The 26,516-nt window shown below is 40.1% G+C and overlaps 1 protein-coding gene across 1 annotated transcript in view; it reads left to right on the top strand.

Annotated features, from left to right (window-relative positions):
* The window catches only part of LRMDA (leucine rich melanocyte differentiation associated), a 1,241,357-nt gene that overhangs the window by 1,193,422 nt on the left and 21,419 nt on the right, over positions 1-26,516 (top strand). Inside the window, exon 11 of the mRNA XM_066244152.1 lies at positions 22,762-22,843. Within this exon, the coding sequence (XP_066100249.1) occupies positions 22,762-22,841 (80 nt within the window). The 3' untranslated portion in view covers positions 22,842-22,843. The remainder of the gene's footprint in view (positions 1-22,761; positions 22,844-26,516) is intronic.

Below are 26,516 nucleotides of genomic sequence, written 5' to 3' on the forward strand. Positions count from 1 at the left end.
ATAGATGAATGTAGAGAATGAATGAATTACAAACACCTGTAAATTGTGGTGTGGTCATTGTAGAGTTTTTCCCAGGCTATTTTATTGTGAAGTTCACAGTCTTTCCTTGAGTTATGCTGACATGTTAAGCATATTAAGCTGTTATAGATACAACTCTATGATTTGACCTCTGAGTAGATCATGAAAAACAATGTCTTTGTGTGAATTTGATGAGAAACACCTCTTCCTATGTATGTTGGTTGCCTAGATCTTTGCTGTCAAGGACCCGAGTTTGTATTTGTTATTGTGGCTGCTGCTCTTTTTGTTGCCTTTGACAATCATGTTGGCCTCCAGGAACAATTCACTGTCATCCAGGAGCTTGCAAATTCATTACTTTAATTAATTAATTAATGGAGGCTCTTTGGAAGTTAGAGTCCCCTATTTTTAATTTCCAGTAAAAAAGTACCTACTGATTTTTATTTTTAAAATAGATGCCGCTTATTTGATTTGCTTATTAATTGTTGATACTAAAATATAGTCATACTGGCTCTGTGGAATTGTCAGTTATTTAAGTATTTAAGTTATTTACATATTTAGGTAAAACCTTGATGACTTGCAATTATTCTAATATGACTAAATATATTATAAAAAATTTTGCTCCAAGAGTATGCTATAAATGCATATGCTCATTTTGGGGAACAAAATATATATAACTTTAGGTTTCAAAACTTGAATTCTTAGTATGTGTTTATTTCTGACTATATGCTAAGCACAGTGCTAAGCCCTAAGAGATAGTAATAGACAAATCAGACTTTGTGCTCTCATTTATTAACCTGTGATTCACACTGAAATGCTTGTTATGTGCCAGGCACTGTGCTGAGTGCTGTGCTTTGCTAAACAAGTGAGAAACATTAGTATAATAATGTTAGCTCCTAATAACTATTTAACTGATGACAATATTATTCTTTCTAGTCTCTCTAACATATTACATTATTCCTTAATGAGGAAGAATGTAGAAGAAAAAGCATTTTAGTCATAGAGCAGAGATTGCTTTTTGCTCACTAAAATCTACATTTTTTTCTTTGAGGACTATAAAGCCAGACTAAATGTCATACTCTCCCCTGCAGTAAGATAAGATCAGATGAGTGTTTTACCCACAGAAATGTTAGTGGAAGTGATATGTGTCATTTCACAAACAAGGCTTTTGAGAAATGTCTGTGTGAAGAAGTCCTATTATTGGCACCACTATCCTGATGTGGGTAACGGGACTTGGTGGGAGACGGCAGAGCCACAAGAACCGCGCATGAAAGACGCTTTCTACATGGGAGCTCTGAGAGAGGAAGTCATACGCTTGTATTGTGTTAGGCCACTGGAATCATGGGGCTCGTTACACCAGCATGCAGAATCCTTACTGACACAGTAGCAGGGCAGTTTTAAGATGGCTCATCCTTATGAGAATTGTGACAAATCATCAAAACATATCCCAAGATATGCAATCCTTTGGGAATGATGATATGATTATTCAGTAGCTGAAGTCCCTCATTGTCACTATGTTGAGGGGTGGGGTACATGGGCAAGGATTATTATTTTTATTTTAGACATAAAAATTGATGTTCACATATGTCATGTGATCTGACAAAATTCACAAATCTGGAACACAGAGGGATTGATATTAGCACAACATATTCTGTTTTATTTTCTTAGCCTTTACCATTTTCATTATATCTAAAATTATGACAGTTATTTACTTTTTAAATTGTGTCTACTTGCTTATTGCCTGTCTTCTACCACTAGAACATAGTATCCATGAGCTGAGACCTTGCCCACTGCTGAATCTCCATCCATGAGAATCCTCACTGGCACATAGTACAATCACAGTAAATAGTTGTAATGGAACAAGGCAGGACTTAATGACTGATTAAATGAATACCCTTACCAGTCAGGCATGTTATAATGGACAGATAAAAGAAGGTTGGATTGCATATGTGGAATGTGTGATCGCGCGCGCACGCGCGCGCACGTGTGTGTGTGTGTGTGTGTGTGTGTGTGTGTACAAAGAGGAAAGCACAGAGTTGTAGGATTGGAGTGGGAGGGACTAGTAATTATTTGGTTTTGAACAACCAAGTGCTATTTGTGGAAAACACATTGGTCTGAAAGAACTTCAGTCAGTGCTGGATTGATATGATTAAACAGGGCATTGGATAGAATCAGGAGAAGAGAAGGCAGAGACATTAACATATTTGAAAATTATTCCTGGGGTTATTAAACTACAATTTTAAGTGCCACATGCCAAGATAAACAAGCCTTTTTCTTCTGAAAAAATGACAATTTTTTGAAAATTGAAAAATTTCAATCCTACAGAAAAGCTGAAAGAATAGTGTATTGAATATATATAATATATGTGTATATTCTTTGCCTGATATCACTGTTAACATGTTGCTACATATACTCTGTATATATAAGTGTGTCTATGAGTCTCAATGTGCACACACATTTTCATGAGGTATTTAAATAAATTAAAGATGTCATCACACTCCGTTCCCAAACACGGCAGCATGCATCTACTAAAAACCTTTTCTTACAAAGCAACAGAATGCTAAACATTAATATTAATTCACAACCATTACTTAATATGCAGTCCTTAAATTTCTTATAACTGTTTTTTTTTTCATTTTCATCTAGTATCCAATGTTTGCATTTGGTTGTTAAGTCTTTTAAATATTTTTAAATATTAGTCCAGTGGTTTTCAAGGGTGATCCCCAGACCAGCAGCACTAGGATCATTGGGGAACTTGTCAGATGAGAAAATTCTGGAGCCCTGTCCCAATGAGAAAGTCTGGAGAATAACCCTGCGTTGTGATCTATGTCCACGTGACTGATGTATGCGACAACTGAAGCACCGTTGTTCTAGAACATAGCCCACCTTTTCTGCTTTTCATGACATTGAGGTTTTCTCAAAAGCCCAAGTCAGTTTCATGGTAGCCTGTCCCATATTCCAGATGTTTCTGATTGCTCCCTCATGATTTGATTCAGTTTTAACATTTTGGCAAGTATAGGTGATGCTGGATGTATTTCAGTATGTTGAGAGACACGTGATATTTAATTATCTTTTTGTAGTAATGCTAGGATGGATCATTTGATTAATGTGGTTACCACCATATTGAGCCATTATAAAGGTATGTGTTTTCCTTCATCATTAATAAGTATTCTAAACAGTAGCAATTGGAGACTGAATATTTTCCCCCAATAAACTTTAACCTAACAGTTGTATCAACTATTGAAAATACTTGACTGAATCACTATATTAGTACATGGTGCTTTTTCTAATTTTGTCATTTCTTCTACATAATTAGCTGGCATGCTTTGTATTTATTTGTTTATGTGATTAAGTATCATTATGAACTTACAGCTTTTAATTCAATGTAGCAAGTTAATTACTATCATTATTATGTTTGATATTTAAATAACACCACAGAGAGAGCCTCTTTAAAACATCTCGTGTGTTCTTTCCCTTTTTCTGGTGCAAGAGGTTCTTGGCTTACTTTGTACATTTCCTGCCCACAACCTGAATTAGTCATTTTCTCAAGGAGCTATGATTATTTTTAGTAGAAAACCTTTCTTATAAACCAGTACCTGGATGCTAGATGTTCTACATACGCATGTGGATATACACACAAACACACATGCACATATGTGTAATTTTTAATAATTTCTTACAGATCCCTCCAATTTAAATGACCAGTCATCATAATCATTATCATTATCATCACAATTAATATCATCTTCTCTATCACATGCCATAATGAATTACTTACAAACTGGCTTAATAGAACAGCCCACATTTATTGTCTTACAGTTCTGTAGGGCAGAACTCTAACATGGGTCTTCCTTGAGGTAAAAATCAGGGTGGCGGCAGGGTGTATTCCTTTCTGGAGACTCATTGGAAAAATCCATTTTCTTCTGTCTTCCAGCTTCTGGAGGCTTCCCACATTTCTTGGCTCCTGGCCTCTTCTTTAACCTTCAAAACCAGTGGTGCTGCATCAGTCTGATCATTCTTCCATGGTTTACGTAGGCTTCTTCCATGGTCACATAGGTCACATAGGTCCTTAAAGACTTCTTCTCATTGAAGGAATCATGATTAGATGGAGCCCACTTAAATAGTCCAAAATAATGTCTCAATCTGAAGGTCAGTACCCTTAATTACTTCTGCAGAGTCTCTTCTGTCATGTAAGGTAACATATTCATAGTTCCAAAAATTAGAGTGTAGACATTCTGGGACCATTATTCTGCCTACCACATCTTCCCTCATTCTGATTTCCATTCTCACACAGTGAAAACCTTGACCTCCAACAACTTCTAAATATTTATATATTTTCTTGGGCCTACAATATGTGCAAAATAATTTGAGAATTATAACAGTAATAACACTAATGATGATAAGCCTACTAAGTAAAGCTCAAGATTTCTTTGCTGCTGTTTTTGTACCTAATAGATATCTTATTCAAATGTGTGGTTGAACTGCTGCATTCCAAAATACATTAATTTTCTTTTCGGTGTCATTATGTTATCCATTTAAGATGTACTCAGGTTCATTTGTCCAGTTTTATTTAGTTTTAGTGTTTGCTTTTTTAATCCTTTTTGGTTCACTCTTTTGACTAGGTAAAATAGTATATGAATATAAAAAAATATATGTTCAGAGAAGTCTCAATCTCATCCTGATTCCTTCTACCCTATTTCACCCACCTTTTCATGTAATCATTCTTATTAGCCTGTGCTTTATCCTTTTTATGATTGTTTTTGCAAAGCATATAAAGAAGTGTATTTTTAAATCTTATTTGCTTCTTTTTTTACCCCAAATTACCTGAGTTTAAGTACTTTTTTGCTCTTTGTATTTTTCCCCGGCCTTAGATCCTGCATGTGCATATCTGTGTCTCACCTGCAGCACATTCTGGGAGTCCCTCTGTATCAGATGGTCACGGACATCTTGAAAAGAGTAATTCTTGTTTTTACATTGACCTTCTGTACTGTTTAACTTATTATAACAAATATTATAGTTGCATCTCAATCCACTAAAAAATAATCTACAGAAAATCTCTTTTTAATGCCTTCTTTTTTCTCTGTTCGCATAACATTTTACACATAACATAATTAGAGCAAACTTTATAGCAGTTATTTTTTTCTGACATCTCCCTCTCAGGCCCGTCAGTTGCTCAAATGTAGAAAGACTGTCTCCCTTCCCTTCCTTTCTTTCTTGATTAGGGTCATCATTAATTGTGCCTGGCATGTGGCATTTTTTTTATTCACCCGTTTTGCCTGAAATTCCATAAGAGATTTATTCAGTTGATCTGTTTTTTATTTTGTCTATTTTTAAAAATGAAATGTTTTATCTGAAGTTATGAATTCTATTTCATTATCAGTTATTAACATCCTAACATGAGTTAGTTGATCAGAGAACGATTTGCTTCTTAGGAAAGATCTAAGAGGACAGGTGTCTGAAAAGGGATAATTGAAACTCTAAGTAAGGCAAGAGGGAGGATGAGGGCCATAGATATTCTAGGAGTGAAGGTGGCAAACCAGGAGAAGAAAAGAGGGACATGGAAAGGGAAAGATCTGCCTCACCTGGCCCACTCTGGGAGCTGTGCATAGCACAGAAAATCTTAGATGATAACAGGGCTTGCAATAATTGGAACAGGACTAGACCTCAAGGAATATTTTCTCCAGACTGAGAAACAAATGCCTAGAGAGACTGAACAAATTGCTCAGGATAGTTACTGTGGACCAAGGGCTAGAACTTAATCTTTGGACCTCATCATGCTTCCCAGAGTTGATATGACCTTCCTTACTCTTCCAAATGGATACTTGGGAAACTGATCAGGTAATCCCACTGCCCTGAGGATGGGGAGAGGTCCTGAACCTACTGTCGTATTAGAGCTTTTTGAATTTGGACTGCTAGTCTCAGGCCCAGAATGTACACCTCTGTCTTTCTTGAACTCCCTCAGTCAAGTCAGCTGTATTTGTGGAGGTGCATTGTTCAGCTTCGGAGCATTGTTTAAATTTAAAATCAATAAAAGAAAAAAGTGAGCCAGCAAGAGACACAAACTGATTAAGTGCTGTCTGTATGAAGAGGTTTATCCTCTGTCACATTTCTGTTGAAATCCTGAGAAATGTGAAGAGCATGGAGCAAAGTGGAAACAGATTAAAAATTATGACAGATAGCAAAATTAAGTAAGGCAACTGCATCTTTGGCAGGTAATTGAGAATTGGGTGACTTTGAGTTCCAATTTAGTGTAATGATGTCAACACATTTGTACCTACATACACACCATGTGCACACATAACCCATTCATACCCAGGATACATGCACACACAGAAAAGGACACACACCATGTATAGCACAACTCACAGCAAGGCACACAGCACATATACACTCTGCACATATAAGCACCCACACGCACACACATAACACACATGCACACAGAACCCCCCCCCACACACACAAATTTGTCTTGACCATTGCTATAAAGATATAACTGTTCTATCTGCCAACTTATCCTATATTTTTATTTTGTTGCAAAACATAATAGTAGTAAGGAGTAGTAAGGGAAGAAAAACCTCTTCATCAGAAAATTCAGTGAAAAATTTCCCAAGACATTGTCATGTATTACTGGTTAGTCTTGGTGGTTAAGAGAATTATTTGAAAACAAAGAAACCTTTCACAAAGCCTCTAAAATACAAAAGATTTAATAACATTTACATCTGTGTATCAGCCATGTCTGTAATGCGAGTCATGAATAACACATAAACCAGAGCACAGAAAGAACAGAAGTGCTCACACATCATTTAAAATCCAACCCACCCCATCGTCAGAGGAATCAAATACACAGCAGGAGCAGTTCCAGTTGATACACACACAATATAGTCATTGAAAAAGAAAACATATTAATTATGTTCCTTAAGGTTAGGAGAGACATGGCAGGATTCACTAACCTGTTTGACTACTTGGTTGAAATTCTGTACCAAAACATACATATGAATTGCTTCCCTATTTTTTTTTTTTTTTTTAAGAAATTACAGAGTAAGTATTTGTGCGTCTTTGCCTTGTTTTACTGTTCATTTCGATCTGCACTTGGGGCTCAGTCCTGACTCCTTGCTGTGCTGAAAATGGGGAAAGTTGGCTTAAGATGGAGCCTTGTTATAAGTGAGTAACTTACAAAAAAGGAATTTATTGTTGAGCAATGACATTTTAAAGTAACAATACCTGCACAACTCCGGGTGGTATATGTGATATGCTAGAAAAATACCTTTTTGTTGCTAGAACCTAGAGCTCATGTAACAGCATGTTTGATAAAGAAACAGGGAAATTCTTTCTTCTGATTCACATATTTCCTTGGGGCCCAAATTGGGAATTGTACCTTCCTAGGTTCAATCACCTGACTCATGCAGTTTTGCAGTTTCCGGGGCTTTCCCTAAGTGCTGGTGAGACTGTCTCACTCTGCCCTGGGGAGACTGGTGCTGGGATGGAGCAGGACAAGTAGAGGATTTTGTGCGGGCATTTGCATTGTATATTTGTTCATATGTATCCTTTAAGTCAGTGTTGTTGTTTTCACTTCCAGGAGTTAAGAGGATATTCACATAATGTTGATATTCCACCAGTACTTTTTGTTTGCTGCCTTCTGATTTGGCATTTGCTTACTTGTTTAACCTTTTCTCTTCTGGTCCTTGGTTCCCCTTCTAATTCTAGGGCTTCTGTTAGTGCCAGCCCATCACAGAGGGTTGCTGGCCACTTTAAACTGAGCTCTGTAAATGTCAGGGAACCCCTTCCTCTTCTTCCCAGAGCCTCATTTCCGTGTGAAATTTCAAACACTTCACAGTCCTTGCTGCCACAAAAGGTTAATAGTTGTCTCTTTTGTACTACTCTAAATACGCACTTCCTACATGCAGTGTTTCAGGGCAAGTTGAGTGTAATTGCTAGATAATATAGTCATTCTCATTTTAAGTGATAGCGCTTTCATTGTTGTGGATGTTTCTACCTGCACATGTGTGTGTGCTTGTGTGTAGGCATGCCTGAGGGAGACCTCACTTGGGGGAGGCCACAGTCATCCCATAGGACTTTGCACATTTACACATTTGGATTTTAAACGTTGCTCCGCATCCCAAGCCTCTTAGGCGCTACAGATTATGTATAATAGATGACCTGCATTTACAGAGATGTGTGCTATACAGATGTAAATGTTATTATAGCTTTTATATTTTATGTTCTTGTTGAAAGATCATTTTGTCTTTGAATAATATAGCCGTTCAATTTTTTTGGAAGGGAGGGAGTTATCTTTAAAAGAGAATACGAAATGGGTATTGCACATCATATATTTCTTAAAAGTAATTTGGAATTTTAGGGTCTGGAATTGGGGCTGACTGATACACTGCCACAATGAGCTATAACCCCTGGAAAATAACAGCACCAGCGCAGGCCTGCATCTGTCCAACCTCATAATTCACTTTCACATTGGATTATGGATGTCTGCGTTCAGTGAGTCTATCTTCCCTTTAGGTATTATTTCAGCCCTTTGAGATAATAAGGAAAGTTTAATTGCGTTGTTAATTGATTTTTTGCACAACATTATTACCTTGATTGATTGCAGAGTTGATGAAAATGTTAGACACTGGCAGCGTGGAATATCAGCCCGGCAAGGAGTGGGAGCCTTGTGGAGAATAGATAACCTTGATGTTAAGAGCTATATCCTTCAGATATGTCTTCCCTTGACATATTGATGGCCCTTGAAAAGGGAAAAGCTGATTGTATGCAGAATGCAATCATTAAACCCACTTCAGCTTGCTGTTGATTAATTTGTTTTTTCCTGAAGGATCTAGTTATAGGGAAGGCCTCACTTGTACCAACAGCAGCCATTTTCTAGGCTTCAGACTGTGCTTAACCCTCTAAGGGAAGAGAAATACTGAGGCCGGTGTGGCTGAGTCGGGAAGATTATCTTACGGTGTTCGGAGTATGGGCTTGATGCTCACAGACATCCTTACCCTCAATAACACTCTATTTCCTCTGCTGTTGTATTTTCCACCCCAAATTCCAAGTCTTTCAAAATGCTAATGCCAAGGTGCCATTCACTGAGACCTAAGATAGAATGAAACAGAAACTTCAGGGTGCCAGGAGGGTTTGTTTAACAGGTTTCCAGTGGTTTCTGGAGAAGACATGGCACTCAGGATTTTTTATTATACATTAAGCAAAATCTTGCGTTAACTTGCTCCCATGACCGGCAATGTTGATTCTTATTAGTGTGTGTGTATATGTGATGTGTATGTGTGTTTGACTATGTGTTTTTGTGTGTGTGAGTGATAAGAAGGTATTTCTGCAGACAGTTTATTATATTTTTAGTTACTCCTTTCTCTGGCCCTATATAATTCTTTCCAAGAAACATTTATTGATAGCTGTCATTGTTACTACTGTCCAGAGCCATTTTAGTGGTACCTAAAATCTGGTATTTTGATCAGCTGCTTGATTGATTGATTGGACTTCTGCTCTGATTCCCTCTCCCAAACTCCCATCATATTCTCTATAGCTACCCAACCCTGGAAAGAGACTAAGAGGGCCAGCTTTATGGGAAAAAGAGTTGGGTTGGCCCACCATAGAAGAATGGGAGCTCACATACGTGCAGTAAGTCTAGAGAGCCTCCATATGAGAGAAGGACTGGCTTCCCCCTTCCCCTCTCCCATTCATGAAGCTTTCTGACTTCTTTTGCCCTCTTCTTCCCTTTCTGGCTATCCCCAGTATTCATTTAAACCAAATTTTAATTGTATAGCATTGTTGGACGGCTACCAAGAGTTATGTCATCTTCCTGGAGTCCTGACCCCTCAGGAGGGGCCACGTAGGCTTCAGGGCAGAAGAGAAACAACTCACGACTCTTCCAATGCCACAGAGTCCCCTGTAGATGGAATATACGCTATGGTCTTAAGCAGTCTCTCCTCATTCAGTCTCGCCTCCCCCTCCGTTTGGAGTCTTTCTTCTGCTGAACTAACGACTGGTGCTTAGGGAGTCTAATATCCACAGAGTCTTGGCCCTCAATTACCTTAATGGCTTATAATGAGATTTTGGCCAAGTAGCAGGTAGCAGGTTATTACTTCCTGCTCAGCGTGGGCAATGTCTACGCTGTTAATTTGTGTTGCTGAATGCTGCTCAGAGCTAGGCATCAAACTGTCAGAGCCAGATGTATTCTATTAGGTGCGAGGCTCACATTGGCTCATGGGCAATTTTTTTTTCCAATATGGAGGCATGTTACCTCACCACAGGGTGAATCCTGACAAATTCAAGCCAGCCAAATAAAAGAGATAATATTGCAAGCCATCAAAATAGTATGTTCAAGAGACAGATAACACCTGGTATCACCCACTGTCAACAACGTCTCTTTGACCTGTGCCATTTCATTGATAGGCAAAAAGAACCCTCTTAATATTACTGGAGAGACTCTGGTGCCTTCATTAAGTTTTAATAAACCTGACCCTAATGAAGGCCCTTATAATATGCTCTTCTACTATTTACTTTATCTTTACCCTGGGCAAAAAACAAAATGTATAAGAGGTTCATAGTTCTTTTATAAACTGCTTTCTCCTATTAATTCTTACTTAACCTAAAGTTTTGTTAGCATTAGCATATATATGTACTTTTCTTTTTCAATGCAGGCTAGAGGAGGGAGTTGAAGATGATGAAATAATGAAATATATATGGTATTTGGCAGTGAGATTTGCTAGTGCCCAAGAATTATTCTGTGCTTTCTGTAACAACAGATTGTGGGTGATTTTTTTGTAATGCAAACTTCTTTCAGTTAGATCATATATCAGTGGATTCCTTTTGTTTTCCTTTTAAAGAAAGCAATTTAGAGTGTCCTGGAATTAGAAAAGATTACTGTAATGTTAGTGCAGGAAAAGTTTGTTTTGGATTCTTACGAAGGGCAGATGGAGGCTGGACTGATGTGGCCGAGGAAGGAACCCCCCCCCCCCCGACCCTCACAGGGTTTCCGTTATGACAGACTCACTTGTCACTTGGTCTGCTTAATTTTATTTCAGAGGATCTGTTTTTTGTAGCTTGAAAAATTAAAGAAGAAGTAACTTGTCTTTACTTTCAGTGACTCTCTTGAGAAGTTTTAGCTTGAGAACCAAACAGAACTGTGGATGTTTCCCCTTCTGATGTGAGTTTTCTAATAGGAAGAGATCTGAAGCCCAAAAGCAAATTTCTGCTTGAGAGCAGAGCCAAAATTCCTACTCAACCTCTGCAGGATTTGTCCATATAGAATTCTGTTATTTTACAGGGAGGCTAAAGACTTTCTGGGGAAATTTTTATGCACGTTTTTTTTTAATCTTATACTTCATAAATTATGGTTTGCAGGTTCAAGTTTATTCTACTTATCAAAAAATCTCTTTTTTTTCTGTTAAAATAATCCATACCTCACTTAAATGTAAACTTTCGTGTTTTTTGTTTTATATTAAAAAGATGGAGCAACCTTTTATTATCTCTATTTTTTTTTATTTTAGCTACCACTTGTTTTCAGACTTCTGTTAGGGTGATAGCAAACCTCCTGTTTGTAAAACTCAGTTCACGAGGACCCTCAGTAACCAGATTTTTCATCTCTGAATGTGAGTGGTCTTGATTTTACAAGAATAAAAGTTAATGTTGAGTTCTATTTTAAAAAATGAAAAAAATAGTGAAGGCTTTTAGGTATTCCTAGGACAGTGTTTCTTAATGTATGGTCCTCAATCAGCAACATCACTGTCATCTGGGAACTAGCAGAAATACAAATTCTTGGCCAGACTCAGACCCGCTAAATGAGAAACTCTGGGGATGGGACTCAGCCATCTGTCTTAACAAGCCTCCCAGGTGATTGTGGGAATGACAATTTGGATACCACTGTTGTGGGGACAACCATGCAACAACTCTACCTGTCAATGTCCCAGATGTATAGTAAACACTGGAGTACAGAAGAAGTACCCTAAGATCCTCTCATGTAGTCTAGAATAAAAACCAATTATTTGAGTACCTACATGCCCTGGACTCATGAAGACCATGAATAGCTAGCTGTCATCTCCGCCCTTTTGGAGCCCATATAGTAAGCAGCTCCCAACACCTTGAGAAACATTCTCAATGAGCAGTCTTCCTGTCTCCACTAAAGCTTCCCAACTCTATCATCCCCGTTACAAATACTCAAAGAAATGCTTACTTGTGGTCAGTATGATGAAGCACCTAGTAAGACAATGAAATTGACTTTGATTTACACAGTGTTTCATGTATGAAAGAAGACTCAAGAGGGTTTCTAGTTAAACAAGAGTTGGCCCTGGCTGGGTAGCTCAGGGGATAGAGTGCCATTCCTGTACGTGGAGGTTGTGGGTTCAATCCCCAGTCAGGGCACATAAAAGCAACCAATGAGTGCATAACTAAATGGAATAACTAAGTGGAACAATAAATTGATGCGATCTCTCTCTCTCCTCTCTTTCTCTGTCAAATCAATGTGAAAAGAAATTTTAACAAAACAAAACATGAGTTAATTAATTAACTGGAACCCAACATTCTCCTAATGGCAAATCAGTCATATGACTTATATAAAATATAAAGGAAGACTGTGAGGGCCACTTCACACTTCCTTCACTGACCACTGGTTCTCCTCTCAAGTGGCGTGGAGGGCCACACCTGGACCAGCTCTCATCTCCCCGAACCCTTTTCTCTGATTGAATCTGCTCATTTATTTTAATTCTAGAGAATTCTAATTTAAAATGCTCAGAATGTCAAGCCTTTATTGCTGTTTAAAAAATAACGATATGCCTGAAACTTTTTATGCCCACAAGTATCTCTTTTTTCCTGAAGGGAGGTGGTCATTTGTTGCTCTAGTCTTGTATGCAATAGTCACTGGCTCGTGTGCCAAATACCAGTGTCGACAACCAAATGAGGATACAACAGAAGCTGGAATTATTACTTTATCTTTATGGGAGTGGCTTCTGCCTCTCTCTTCTGATTAATCTGAGCCGGGTACTTTAAGAAAGAAGGCAATAGCTGAGGAGGTTTGGGCCTTAAAAGGAGGTAACTGTGATTTGCGTGGATGGATTTCATGTACCTTTTATATATTTTATCGATTCAGTTTTTACTTTATTTTGTTTTTATGGTTTTTGCTTGTTTGAATGTCAAATGATGATTGGTAACTCCCATTGGGTGGCATACTTCTTTTTGGTCTTCCACAGTAAAGATGAGCTTTCTCTAAGAAATGCAGGAATCTTTTGTTTATTGGTTGGTGTGCTTCTTCCCATTTGGGCAGGTGATATACAAAAATCCCAAAGCCCTGAGCCTAGAAGATTCGTTAGAGCAGTTGATGGTAAAGAAAATCAGTCCCTGCAATCGAGGCCAGAGAATACGAAAGGTGGGACATCTGGAAGCCCCATTCCCAGAAAGCCTTCAGCACGGATTGAACAAATGTGACATATTGATCATTACGGAACCTGTGATTGGTGACCAAAAGCACAATGTGGCTTTACCGGCCCTCCCTGAATAGTTGCCATTCTTTATTTTTTTAAAGAAAGCTGCTATTTTTTTCTAAATTCATGCTGCCCTCTAGTGGCGATGCTCCCGACCTCAGAGGGAAGGAGGAAAAGATGAATGTGACTATGATGGTGGGAATGGTGGAGGCAGTGGAGGGGTAAACTTTTCTCTTCCTTTTTTTCTCTCCTGTCTGAAAGATTTCTAAGTCCCTCAGTCAAACACTCAGAAAGGAAAATGAAGCCATACTTGACCACTGCCCAACTGATTGACAGCCTGGTTTATGGTCATCTGTCAATGAGCTACCCAGAAAGGAACTCACACACTTTATCTGACTTGCACCCCACCTCGTCATGCCCTTTGGAATCCGGCTCATCTCAAATCTGTTAGCCACCCCGCAAGAGTCCACTAACCCCCGTGTACAATACAGAAATGAGGGAGACGGGAACATACACTCACACCAAATGAGCCCTGAAGTTTTAAGTTTCTTCTGGAGAAAGTAGGGAAGAGTCAGCATAAGTCAGGTTGTTGGTGATCTTTGATGTTTTGTCCTGCAGGCCATGTCCTAGAATTCAGAAACAGATGAACTAGAAAGATAGAGTTGGTAGGTGTCGGGTCTCTTACTGTGGCCTTGGGGAAGCCGCTCTAAACCTCATTTTCCTCCTCTGTGCAATGAAGGATTTACCCAAAGTAACGGTCTTTCTATCCAGTGAGAATATTGATTATAGGTAAAGAAATACTTTTAAAGAAAAATTTTCCATTCTGTGTTGAAGCTCAAAGAGAAGTATAGCAAAATAATAAAGTATCCTTATAGGACTGTATAAATAAATTATTCTTTAGAAAGTCAGAGTACAAACTGTTTCTGGCTTCATTTTTAAATGGCACACACACACAGACATACACACACACACATACACAAAATGTAACCTGAGAAGAGCAACCAAAATTGGGCTTGCAAAGATGATTTAGCAGTGTTTTCTTCGGGGGCGGGGGGCATACATGTTGTTGGAACAAGGAAATATTGATTGTGGCATTTGATCTGATACTTACATGGTCCTGTATAGCTGAAATATAGCCCGTGTAGGGGTAAGAGCCTCTCATATTAATGGTGTTCCAGAAAGGGAGCACAGGAGCACACCTCAAATCTGGGCTGTTTCATGTCAGTCTCTGCCTACCCACGCCACTGCCAATACAAAAATAAAAATTTTTTATACCATTGACATCTGAGGGGAAGCATGCTGACTGTTTCAGGTTTCATATAATGGAAATGTCCACTTCACTGCCAGGTAACTCTTAAATCTGTCAGCCTAATAGTTCCTAAATGTGGCAAGGACTTAGAATGGCCCAGTCAGGTCTGGGTAGGACCATGGATGACATCTGCAGCCCGAGCATGGGGACCAGGACTCAAGGTGGGGCAGTGGGTCTGGTTACTAAGGATCCATGCAGAGGGACAACTCTTCCATCTACCACTCAAATTCCTGAGGGGGAAACTGGCCCTGCCTTTTGCCTCTTCTCCTCCCTTCCCTACCTCCTTCTCTTCTAAAATGACAGGCCTCGTTCCAGCCTCCCTGAGAGCCCACAGTGCGTTTTCCTCAGGCTCTGGCTTGTCACACATCCACTCGTCTGCCCTTTTGCGTGACTGTTTGCGCTCTCTTTCCTTGCAGGGAGGCCACTTCTCAGTGTGTGTTCCTATCACCTTCAGCACAGATTGTGCTGAGATCCTTCCCCTGCTGACTGGCTTCCTTCCCCTGCTTGTCCTTCCTTACAAACATGCTGGTGAGACTGACAAAGCCCAGCATTTGTCTAAGCAGGTTTTATGATCTGTCCAGTCTCGGTGCAAAGTTCAACCTCCCATCAGGCCTTACAGGAGGGGACTGAGCTTTGGAGCCAAATGCCCTCTTTTCCAAGGGACACAGGGCCTGGATTTGTGTCATCTTTTTGCCAAGATATGGATGCATCCTCATTCTGGGTTAGGTGGCCCAGGCTGTGTTTTGCGGACTGGTGCTTGGTAGAAAGCAACATGTCATAACCTCATGTGTCCCCAGTATTTGCCTTTGTCATCGCATACTCTCTGTGCTAAGAAATGAATAAAAACTACCTTTTAACTTATAATAAACATTGCTGGTAAACGTAATCAAGCTGAAATAAAACTGACAGCTAGTAAACCTGCATATAATGCCATTTATTATGGTGGAAAACTGACCGAGGTTCGTATCTGATGATACTGAAAAGTGCACAAATTCATGAGAAGGAAATCGCCTTGGTAGAAATAATGAAAAATAAATAAAATTGAAATGAGATAAAATGACACACAATAAAATGTGTTGAGTAAACTTTAATAGAGAACGCAAGTCGCCCCATCACAATTTAGATCTGCAAAATTGTACTTCAGTAAATGGGACTTTGTAAAATACATGATCAAAGAGGTTTAGAAGGTAATAGGTAAAATGTGATATTTGGCAAATGCTGATTGTGGAATTTAACTTTAATGTAAAAAAAAGGAAAGGAATTGATCCTATCGAAAATAAATTTAATAAAATAAAAATGAAAATGTTAAAAATAGAATATGGTTTGAATTTAAAAACAAAGGAATTAACTTCGCTAAGTGGGGCTTGCTTTGAATAATGAATGTTTTCTGAAAGAAAAATTACCAGGATAGTTTACATGTTTAAAATTATAAGCTTCAAGCCAAAGCATCCTTGGGGTCAAAATGACAGAATTCAAATGTCCACACTTGAGAAATAGTGGAGTCAGAGTGGCAGAACCAGAGCACTCCTCGTGAGGTTGTTTTGTATAATTAAAGAGTTCTAAAGTGTGTACTCATTTGAGAGACTGGGAAATGTCCCTTAGGCAGCACTGTTTGAAGTGGTCACTGTGATATTTAGCAAGGACAGTGTGCCCCATGGTCCATGAAGAAGACGTTGTGAGGATTTGCAAGCATTGTATGACCATCACATCTCATTCCAATCCAAGACGTGGATTATAAACTGAGACACTTGCCTAAAATCACACTCTGCTATATAGTTTGGGAAGGACGTCTCACTTTCTTCTCTGTCTTCCCTCCCTTCTCCCCCCAGTCAGGAGGTGAGCCTTTCCCTATTTTATTCCAAGCCTGAAGCATCTCAGTTGGGCCTGCATTGAGTGTGGGCTTGTTTCTCCTTGCACATAAACTGTTCCCAAGCACCCCCTTCTTTCAGACCTTTAAAGATCTCTCTGCTTTCGTGTTGCCTTAGGATTTAAGTAGCTTACGCTGAAGGAGTATGTTGTGGCAGGCGCCTGTAATTCTGCAGGCTCTGCTAAATCCTGCATGATCGCCTCCGCTGGGCTGATAGCACATCACACAGGCTGACCTCGGGGTACTGCTCCAGCCACTTCTCAAGATCATAAAACACGGTGTTTATTCCCTCCCAGTTCCCAGTTCACTCACAGCATGCACATAACAAAGAGCGAGGAATGTGCTTTCTGGGGATGTCCCTTCCTGTGTGTGATGTTTACAGCTCTTAAGGCTGGATGATAATGTTTCTCCAGCTCATTTTTCTCCTTCCAGCCCAGACATTGGGATTACTTTGTTTTCATGCAAGAAAAGTGTTCTGCAAAAAAATAAAAAAAATAACACAGAAAACAAAAATAACTCATGTTTAGGAACTGAAGCTATTGCCTTCTACTTACTTTTCTCCCTTCTTTAATAAGAAAAATATTTAATCTGTATTTTTAAAATATTTCAAATGTCTGTAGTCTTACCAGAGGAAAAGAATGAATGTCCAAAAGTTGAAATTCCCAACTTTGTGGATTTTATTTAAATTGTACATAGATGATGATTTTAATGGTATTAGTTTATCTATTCAACCTATATTTATGAAATACATTTTCTGTGTTAAGGACTGTTTCAGGCAATAGGTATTAGTCATTAGGCAGGCACGAGTATTGTAGAGGGGACATGTGAATGGGTATGTATAGTGTCACATGGGAGCATAGTTCTAGAACCTTCCACAGTGGATCAGAAAGACTCTCTGGATATTCTTTTCTCTCTGTCATTGGGTCCACACACCTCTTCACAACATTGTAATCACTTTTCTCAGAGCGGGGAAGAGTCTGGTTCCTTCCTTTCCTGACACAGACTGGAGAACAGGAGCTCCCTGGGAAGGCCTTGTCCCTTGCCTGGTTTGTAGCACTTACTAATTACGAGCTCCTACAACCACAGACAGATTAAAATCTGCTAGTCATTGCACAGCCACACTTACAAGCATTTGTGATAATAGAATTTAAAATGATGATTACCAGAACTAACATTAACGATGATAATAAAATTGATACGTTATTTTATAAATACAAATTTATTTGGTCCAACCTAGACTGCATCATCAAATAGGTGTTTATATTTGTGTGAGTAAAGACTTATTTTTTCACAATTAAAATGCAAATGGTAAATCACTTACTTTGACATTTAGTCTCTAGTTTTGTTGAATATAGAATTCTGAGATTCAAGTCAAAGCTGGTGGGATATGGGCTGGTTAGTCATAGTCTAGCTAGTGGTCATCACTTCCCGGCTCTGAGTATGAAAAGCAGGTTGCAGGAAAGTTAGTGGAAATTTTTTTGTTGGGGATTCTGAATTCCAGCAGAGCTCCCTTCTCCATATTATGGGACTGTGGGCTGGATGGGTTTCAAAAGCTGACTTTGTCCAAATAAAATTTTTGATGAACTCACCATCGATTTGTCTCCTACATCAGACAATATTGGACCCGACATCCTCGTCTTCATGAGGGAAACACAGGGAAATATTAATTCATCTATTTCAAAACTAAAATGAACCTCAGAGATTATCTGGCCCTTTGCCCTCATTTTACAAACAAGGAAACCAGCCCAGTGAGAAGGGAGGTGTACACAGACACATAACTGTGAGAGGCAGGGCTGGATTTAACTGCTGGTAGCTGCCGCCGCCGCCGCCGCCCCCCGCCCCCCCCCCGCCCCGCCCTCATTTCTTGTTCCTTATCAAATAGCCAGTAGAAATGCAACTGTAAGTGCAAGGCCATCCCAGAGACCGGGAGTCCTGGGTCTTTGTGGACTCGGCATGCCAATGCCAAGGCTTCCTCCCCAGGACACTTAGGGTTTTCCGCCAGCAAAGTCTCCAGTCCCCCAGTCCAAGAAAAGAGGCGTATCCCACCCTGTCAGGAGGTCCCAGGTCATAACGTAACCTGGGAAATGAGAGCACTCATTCCACAGGGGGAAAACATTTAAAAGATAAAGGACCTCTTTAAAAGAGATTCCTCCCCAAACATTTTTTTTTTCATTCTTATAGTTTTAAGAAGTTATGGTGATGGCAGAGCTGGCTACTTAAGAAAAATTAGGAGTCTCATTTGGCAGGAGAGGATTTCCCAGAGGACAGCACACTTTCATTTTTTTAGGGTTCCCAGAAGGAAACCACGCACAGACAGCTACACATCAGCCTGGTGCATGGCTAGCTTGTTTCACTTATTATGTTCAATTAATTTCTCCTCAGAGAATTAAAAACACTACCTATGACATTAAATGCTGTTCCTCCTCCCGTCCCAAGATGCTGTGGTTGGAGGAGGTACAAACAAGCGAATGCATCGCAGATGTACGTGAAAACCACCGCCCACTGAGTCACAACCAGTGGGTTCCCAATTCCAGTCCGAGTGCCTCCCTGGCAAGATGTTCTTTGCAAGTAAACTGTTCCCTCTGTAATTTTACACTTTATGTCAGTTGGCATGACAGGAGAGGGAGGGCCATGGGGAGAGCAGAAAAGGCAGACACACACTACCACCTCACTTAATTTACGAGCAGATCCTTTTCTTTGACAAATAACCTTCGCGATAAATAAAATGCTATGGCCAAATATGGGATGGTGCTTTTATTTTTTCTTTCTTGTTAATTTAATTAATTAATTTATTTAGCACAGAAGTTCCATTTGGGTGGGGGGAGGAGCAAGCACTTCCCAACTCCGACCTTGGTCCTGTACAGTAGGAGTCTCAACAGAGGTGAGACCTGCTTAATTTACATAATTGTACACGGGTCAAGTTTTGAGATTTCAGCCTTATTTTGACTGTCACTAGCCAGACCACTTTTCTCCCCAGAGGAGCCCCAGAGGCTGGGTTTCATTTTCAGCTTCCGGACCATCCCTGTTCTGTTCTGGAACAGCCTGTAGACTGAGTGCCTTCCTTAAAGGTTTCATTCAAGGTGACAGCACCTCACATGCTGGCACTCTGATCACCTCCAGTAGCCAAGACATCAGGCAGGACGTGCGAGCTCGTCCTGCAAAGTCCAAATTTAGATTGACTGAGGTTATCCTTAGGCCCCTTGATCCCAGTGCTCTGACGGAAAAGGACTGCCAGGAACTTCCCAGCAACATCGAGCTTCGTAATGATGTCGGGGGAGAAATCGTCTGTGGGAGCTGGCAGAGAAGACCCCAAGTGATGGGGAGCGATGTCAGCTTTTGTTAGAGCCGCAGACGGCGTTGGAGTATCCTTGGCATCATATGGCATGGGTATCTCTGTCAGCATCTCTGGTTTCTGTCACCACACACAGTCATGGCCTGTCTCAAGCGCTGACAGCGTCTTTTCAGATCAGGTTATTGCCAGCACGGAGACCAGCCCTGCTCCCCACCACACAGCCCCTTTGTTTGAAGTCTACCCTCTTGTCATTAATGCACTTGATGTCTATTTAAATCTGACAGTGAGTGTGGTATCTGTTTTCCCGTCAGAGATCATTGACAATATTAATACCTCAGGTCCTTGCCCCGTGTTCCCAGCTCTGACACCTCACTGCAGTCTCCTGCATTCATCAAACAGCCCTCTCTCACCAGGATGTCTATAAACATTCTTGCTGCCCGGCCCAAAGGAAGAGGGCAGCCCTTAAAAAAGACTCTTATCAATGTCAGCCGAAAGGACTGGGGAGCTTGGCTCAGAACACCGCACCTTCCTCCACATTAGGGCCCATGTCCCAGGAGGATACAGCCTCTGTCCAGGATGGCATCAGGTCCAGGGTAGACCTAGGTGAGATCTGGAGTTGAGGTTTACCGTGGAGAGAGGGTAAAGAAAAGAAATCCAATCCTGAATGCACTGGAAAGTTTACAGGAGAGAATGAAGGCACCCACGGGTGGGTGGTTGTGTGTGTGTGTCTCATTCTTTTGCTCAAGAGAAAGACTGTGCTCTTTATGCTATCTGACAGCCCTATCCAGTTCTTTTTATAAAAATGCACACTGTCCTGGTACTGTAGAAAGAAATTAAGATCTCTCAGCCTCATTCTCCAGATTCTTGAGGATATACTTGAATCAATTATGTTTAAGTAAGCCTTGTGGATTTCCAGAAACATCGAGGCACTCCCGCCCAGTCCTGTAGGGGGTGCTGTTCCCGGAACAGACTGTAACCAGCCAAGTTCACAGACAGGTTCCGGGCACTGGTGACAATGTTAGTCCAACCACAGGTGCTTTATAATTCAGCCCAATAAAGAGAACGGCTCAATGCCAACAGCCAAAAGAATCATTTAGGCCCAAAGAAAGGATTCAGGAAGGCTTCATGCAAGCTCAGTTTTTCCAGGCGCCAGACCAAAACTCAAAAACAGAAATTGAGGATGGAGGACCAAGGAAAAAGTATGGCCAAGGGGGAAGTGTGGTCCTTAGCAATCTTGCTCTTGGGAACATGGCAGAAAATAGAAGTAATGAAAGCATGCCCAAGACCAGCCCAGAGGCCATGGCACAATATCATCCTCTCCCCATCATCCCCTCTGAGATTCTGTGACCCCAGCGATGTCCAACTTTGTCCCAAGCCATTCAAACCTGGGAGCACCTGCCCTGTCTTTACATATATCTAAGAGTAATTTTTAATCCTTATTTAAGAATAAGCGTGAAAGTTCTGCAGTAGAGAAATATGTCTAACATAGTCACAAGAATATTTACTACTTCGAACTTCTGACGTGAAAAGCCTGGAAAACTTCAGGTGCTAATTTATAACAAATGAGCAGTAGAAGGTGATTGCTGGTTTCCCCTTAAACTGATGGGGAGAAAAACTGTGCATATAGGTAGCTATTTTGGGGAGGGGGATTTTTTTTATTTAAATAAATTTTTATTAATGTTAATGGGTGACATTAATAAATCAGGGTACATATATTCAAAGAAAACATGTCTAGGTTATCTTGTCATTCAATTATGTTGCATACCCATCACCCAAAGTCAGATTGTCCTCCATCACCTTCTATCTAGTTTTCTTTGTGCCCCTCCCCCTCCCCCTAAAATAGGTAGCTATTTTTATAGGCCAATTTGTGGCTCATGAATTAATGTTTTGGGGACATTTTTTTGTTTTGTTTTTTCTAGTTGTGCACACATCAGAGACTCCAGTGATATTAGTAATAAGACAAGTCTGTGAAGGCGAATTTTAAAGCTTTCTAAAATAGAAGGAAAACATGGTGGCAAAGGGCAAATTGTAGTCATAAATACATACTTTCTTTGGAAAATGTATTTCTCTTTAATGATCCTACAAAGCTTTGATAATAACAATGGCAGGTGATTTTTTATGAATATTTAAAATAAATATTGAGTTGATTAAAAGGTTTGACTCTATTCTAAGGGTATTTTTCTTCCTACAATTCCCTTGAATTAAAGAAAAGCTGTATATGGAGCCAAATAATTATTTAAAATCAAACTGATGATGAAGATCAAATATATTCCAAGCGGAGAGCACAGTTCAGTGCACCTGTGAGACGGAGCCCTTTCATGTCAGAGGCTCTCCCGACTTTCATGGGGCATTTTGTCAACACCACCACTTTGCCTTAATCATCGGATACATGCTCGATGCCTCCTGGGAATTGGAAATTTCTGTTTGGACGTTAACAGTATTGATTCATGATAGAGGACTTGAAAATAATCACATACTGGGAAGATTATTCCACGTCTTTTGCTTGGACTCAGTCTATCTTTAAATTCCTAATTTTCTATGTTTAAAAACTGCTAAAGGAACCTGCGGAAAGGAGAGGGTTGTGCCTTATTTTGAGGAGTGATTGAGAGTGGAAAGTCTCTAAAATGTGGAAGAGATAGCACGTGGGGACCATGTTATTCATAGAAGCCCGGGCTCTGCTGACATAATATTTGAACGCCAACTCTGAGAACAAGAAGGTGGGGTCCTTTCCTCTGGGGTGAAACCCTTTGCTGCCACCACTGGATCATGACTGTGTTGTGTTTTGGGTTTGCGACACCTATTTGGCTCTTGCTAGGACTGTGGTTTGTAACGATGTGTTTCCTTTCATTTCCAGGTGTCCTGGGGAAGTGTCGTTATGTTTACTATGGGAAAAACTCGGAGGGCAACAGGTTTATCCGAGATGACCAGCTCTGAAGGCAAGTTCTGTATGCTTTAGCCCATGTCATGAGAATTTAAGAAAAAAGGAAAAGCAAAAATAAAGAAAGTACCAAAGAAAAAACAATGGCCCACACTGCATCTCTGTGGGAAGGCTTTCCCTTCAGCTTTGGTATCTTCTGCTGACTTTGCCCAGCCTGTCAACATCATCTTTCTGCCTTAGACTGAGTGGTCACATCGAGATTGACATGATTGCCCTTAAGCAGGTCTCATCCACCAGGGTGACAGACAGCAGCGGCCACGCACCGGGGCTGACAGGATGAACACCATGATAGATTGCCTGGCCCCTCCACTGCTCGCAAGGGAGCAGAGGTCACACCTGGGGCCTCCCTGAGCATGCTCAGTGGCTGTAGTCAAGTGAGAGAGACTATGTTTTCAGCTTGCCTATTAAGTAGAGAGCCTTCTGATACCATTGTGCTGCGGGTTTATTTTTAGTGATATAGTCAGTTTTGAGGAAGCCTACTCCTTTTTATTCATTTTAAATCTTAATCTCTTATATTCTGTGTGTCCCCCTCCCCCCCACAGCCCCATATTTTAGAATCCTTATCTCGGGCAATGCATTTTGGGTTGCAGTTTTTCAAAGAGCAAATGGTATAAGTTCTCAGCCAGGCCATTCATTTATGGCCAGCTTCATGTTATTACAATTCCTGAATTGGAGTAAATAGCTTCCCCTAAATCTCTGACCACGAAAGCATGGATTTTATCCTGTTTTGTTTTTTTCTAAATTTATTTCTTGCCCTGAATACTAGGGTGTGTCAGGCATCTTTTCTAGTACCAGGTTCTGTACCAGGGACTTTTATTATTCACTCATTTACTCATTTATTTCTAATCACACACACTTGCAGCTATGTCCATGGCAATATCTGTGTTTGGGGCTAGCTTGCTTCTTTGGGTGCTATTTAAAGATAATCAGGTGATAAAAGACAGAGTGGTGGGTCAGAAGATTAAAAAGGAGGAGAAAATTGTAGAAAACGTCTACCGGACCAAACAGTTTTTACTAGAAGACGCAAACCCTTTAAATTTGGTGACATTCTCAGGACTCCTCAGAAATGAAATCCATAGCTTGTGAGGTGGTCTTTATGCATCTTTGACTGTATTCCAGCACTAAGGTCACAAGAAAAATAAGCATGATTCGAGCGGTTAGGTCTTTAATATCATTTAATACACTTGTACACCAGTAAAATCTCTCTGAAAGATATTTGAAAGGTTGGTTGTTCTTGACAGACAGCATTGATTTTTGCTTCTTCTGTTTAGAGCAGGTGTTCATTGTCCTGGACCTCCTGGTGTTAGGTTAGTTTGAGGACAGCAAAACCTAAAAAAGAATCCTTCCTGGTGATTTGATGATAAGTACCAAATGTAAAACGATTTGGGGAGTCAGAACCCCTGAAATACCCAGGAAGTACCTACTTCCTCAGTTATAACTCATTTACATGGCCTTTGGCCTACTGAATCAACACTCCTTGAATGATGTGCATTGAATAGGTTGGTTGGAGTCCCTCTTGTAGGTTATATGACCTCTGGTAATCAGTTATTTAGGTTAAAATCCTCAAGACCAATAATAGAGGCTATTGAATGTTTGCATTTATCTCTCAAGTCCATTAATAACCAGAGTCAAGTACTTTTTTCTTTTTGATCTACAAAGCAGTGTTGGGGTAATGCTTTAAATGAGCTGTGTTAGGTGCCACCCTGGTTCTTTGTTGTGTCCATGGAATATTATCGGCAGCCAGAGCTCTGTGCAAGGGCAGCTAGACTGGTCTAATGTCATATCCAATCCAGCAGCACATATATCCTTGTCTTTATGAAAGGCTTTAACCCTGCCTCAAACAATAAAAAAGCACTTGTGAACTGACCACAGAATTTTTCCATCTTTATTTTTCTTACTTGTTTACTTTTCTTAATGTCAGAACCATTTGTATCATGCACAGGAATGTCTCCCTCAATGAGAGTTTTGGAGGCAAAAAATATTTCTGGAGTGAGTTATTGACCGCATTGTTTCTCTCTCTTTGCATTGCTTATTTTCTTCCAAAATGGTGTAATAACTTTAATTAAGATTAGCTTTAATTATAATTTACGTAAATGCTATCCCTACAGTATATTCATCTTAATGATAGGATTATAGTGAGTTTTGTTTCTCTTAAAAAGGAATGATGATAATGAATTAGTGTTCAGTTGTTTACGATTCCAGTGTTTGTTAAGCAAGAGTTGCTGCGCTGGAGTTACTGGTCTGCGGTGGGAGAGAAGGAAGCCACATTGCATGCTTATCTTAAATCTGCAGAAATTTCCCAAAACTTGTTTTTCAAAGTAGAGAATTAGAAGGTAATAAGTTCAATCAAAGCTCATACATATTTCAGCCCTGGCTGGTTGTCAGTGGTAGAGTATTGGCCCAGTGAATGGACATCTTGGGTTCAATTCTTGGTCAGGGCACACAGGAGAAGTGACCATCTGCTTCTCTCACCCTTGTTTCTTTTCTTCCCTTCTCATAGCCAGTAGCTCAATTAGTTTGAGCTTGGCTCCAGGTGCTGAGGATAGCTCAGTTGGTCCAAGTGCATCAGCCTCAGGCACTAAAATTAGCTTGATATTCAAGCATTGGACCTAGAGAAGGGTTGCCAAGTGGATCCCAGTAGGGTTGCATGCAGGAGTCTGCCTCACTATCTTCCCTCCTCTCACCAAAAAAAAATTTTAAAAGAAGCTGATACATATTTCATACCCCTTTTCTTACCTTGTTGTCCTGCTTTTTACCCTGTTCCACCAAGCTTTTTCTTTGGAGATCATGGTGTCCTTGTGGGGATCGTAATGTCCCTATGTCCTCTCTCCCAGGACTGGAGAGCACTATGCAATCTAAGGCCATCGTGGAGTCCTCTGATGCCTCAGCAAAGTCAGGGTGGGCTGTCGTTTTCCTAAGTAACAGAATTTTATAGAACAATTTGTTCCTTGGGGAATAATGTTTTAGAATGTGGGGAATCTTATTAAAAACACAACTATTACAATCATTTGCCTTTACTTTTACCAGACTTGCTCATAAACTCTCCATCTGTTTGTTGCTTTAAATAGGGGCACATTGTAAGAGATTATCACTAGCTCAGGCTGCATATTGAAGTGTGGTGCGTCTTCATATACTCATGTATACTAAGGAGTAAAAGAAAGCAAAACACATTCTGGATGAAAGGATTCTTTGCTTGTTTTTTGTTTGTTTGTTTATTTGTTTTGTCTATGTGTGTGCGTGTGTATTTTAGCTGGGAAGAGTTTCTATCAGATGTTTATATCACATATTTTCTAGGGAAAATGTCTTTCTTGCTTCCTAAGAAGTAACTTAGCTGTCTTTCTTCTCTTTGTTAATATACAGATCAAAAACAATCCACAGGGCTCTTTCCATCACAACCATAGCAGCGTTCAGTAGCTACTATTTCTAGGAGCAACCTCAGTCAGACCTGCAGCACTGCCCACTGCCCAGGGTGGACAACACAGGACCCACCAAGACTGTCCCATATGTCCACCCATCGCAGCTGATCCAGTGTGACACTCACCATCTCCCTCTCCCAATTCTGTTTTTGAGAGGGAGCCTTCACCAAAGAAGGCTGTTTCCTTTGCTTGATTCTGGCCTTTCTAACTTACCCAAACACTATGTTGTCGACTACTGTGATTCAGCCCTGGAAA

Source organism: Saccopteryx bilineata, chromosome 9 (assembly GCF_036850765.1).
Source record: "Saccopteryx bilineata isolate mSacBil1 chromosome 9, mSacBil1_pri_phased_curated, whole genome shotgun sequence".
In the NCBI taxonomy this organism is placed as follows: Eukaryota; Metazoa; Chordata; class Mammalia; order Chiroptera; family Emballonuridae; genus Saccopteryx; species Saccopteryx bilineata.